The following is a 1,016-nucleotide window of genomic DNA, read 5'->3' as shown; positions in this document are numbered from 1 at the left end:
ACTTTTTAGAGACAACACTTCTAAAGAGGCCAGTGTCTGCGATGTTACACATGTACAATGTATTTCTTATTTTATTTTTAAATATTCAAACATTATTTATAATATTTTTTCAATTTTTAAAATTATCCATTCTGTCAATTGATTAATGCATTGTCTCCGACTTTACGCAAGTGTGCAAAATTTCAGATCGATTGGACAAGTGGAAGTGTATTAAATATTGATTATAAGATTTGTAGCAAACAAACAAACAAAAAGAAGTGGAGCTTAAGAGAAGTATTGCAATAAAAAGATTGAGCTTGGTCCAGATTTATTTCCGAATTTTACTGGAGAAAATACTCGAAATCAAACTATAAATCTAATTTTTCATCTTCTTGGCCTCAATTTGCAAACACCAGCCTATTGCTATCACGATTGCAGTATTATTGAAAAATGTCTATGAATACTGACTGGTCTACTTAGAGAGTTAATTTGGACGACAATTTCTCAAGGGAGAAGAGAGACTTTAGGTTGTTTTATTGATGTTTATTTTCAAGATTGATCATTTCTTATTGTTTTGCCCCTCTATGTAGTGGGAATGCTTCAGTGGGCCTGCATTGTTTCCGTTCGCGTATGCTGTGCAGCGTTAGCGAAAACTGGGGCTGCATACGGTACAGCCACAACCTGTTGTACAACTGGTGCTACATGCACCACAGGCGAGTGTTGGTGCACCACATCAGCAGTTTTAACCAACGGGAAATGATGCACCTGCTGTTGGTGAGTGTGATGACGCACAACTTGAACGGGCTGGTTCACCTCCACCTCGTGGTGATACACGGGGTAGGGCTGAGGTACTGCATAGGGCTGGGGCACTGCGTAGGGCTTGGGTACCGCGTAGGGCTTGGCCACGTAGTTGTGGTGCACGTCTTGCACCACCTGCTTCCTGAATACGGGCTTCTCCACTGGCACGTTGTACTGGCTGTGTACGGTCTTTTGCTTGAATCGGTGCTCAGTGATCTGAAACCCAATTTATTATGTTA

The 1,016-nt window shown here is 40.8% G+C and overlaps 1 protein-coding gene across 1 annotated transcript; it reads right to left on the bottom strand.

Moving 5' to 3' along the window:
- Positions 1-233: 233 nt before the first annotated feature.
- On the bottom strand, positions 234-996 carry LOC108677492 (the record flags this gene model as incomplete). Its single annotated transcript, XM_018165719.2, has 1 exon — positions 234-996. A coding segment is annotated over one exon (417 nt), but the record flags the coding sequence as incomplete, so codon positions are not given.
- Positions 997-1,016: the final 20 nt, after the last annotated feature.

The sequence above is a fragment of the Hyalella azteca genome, unplaced genomic scaffold, assembly GCF_000764305.2.
Source record: "Hyalella azteca isolate HAZT.00-mixed unplaced genomic scaffold, Hazt_2.0.2 contig13277, whole genome shotgun sequence".
NCBI lineage: Eukaryota > Metazoa > Arthropoda > Malacostraca > Amphipoda > Hyalellidae > Hyalella > Hyalella azteca.
The sequence above is the reverse complement of the archived record's forward strand: the minus strand, read 5'-3'. Positions and strand labels throughout refer to the sequence as shown.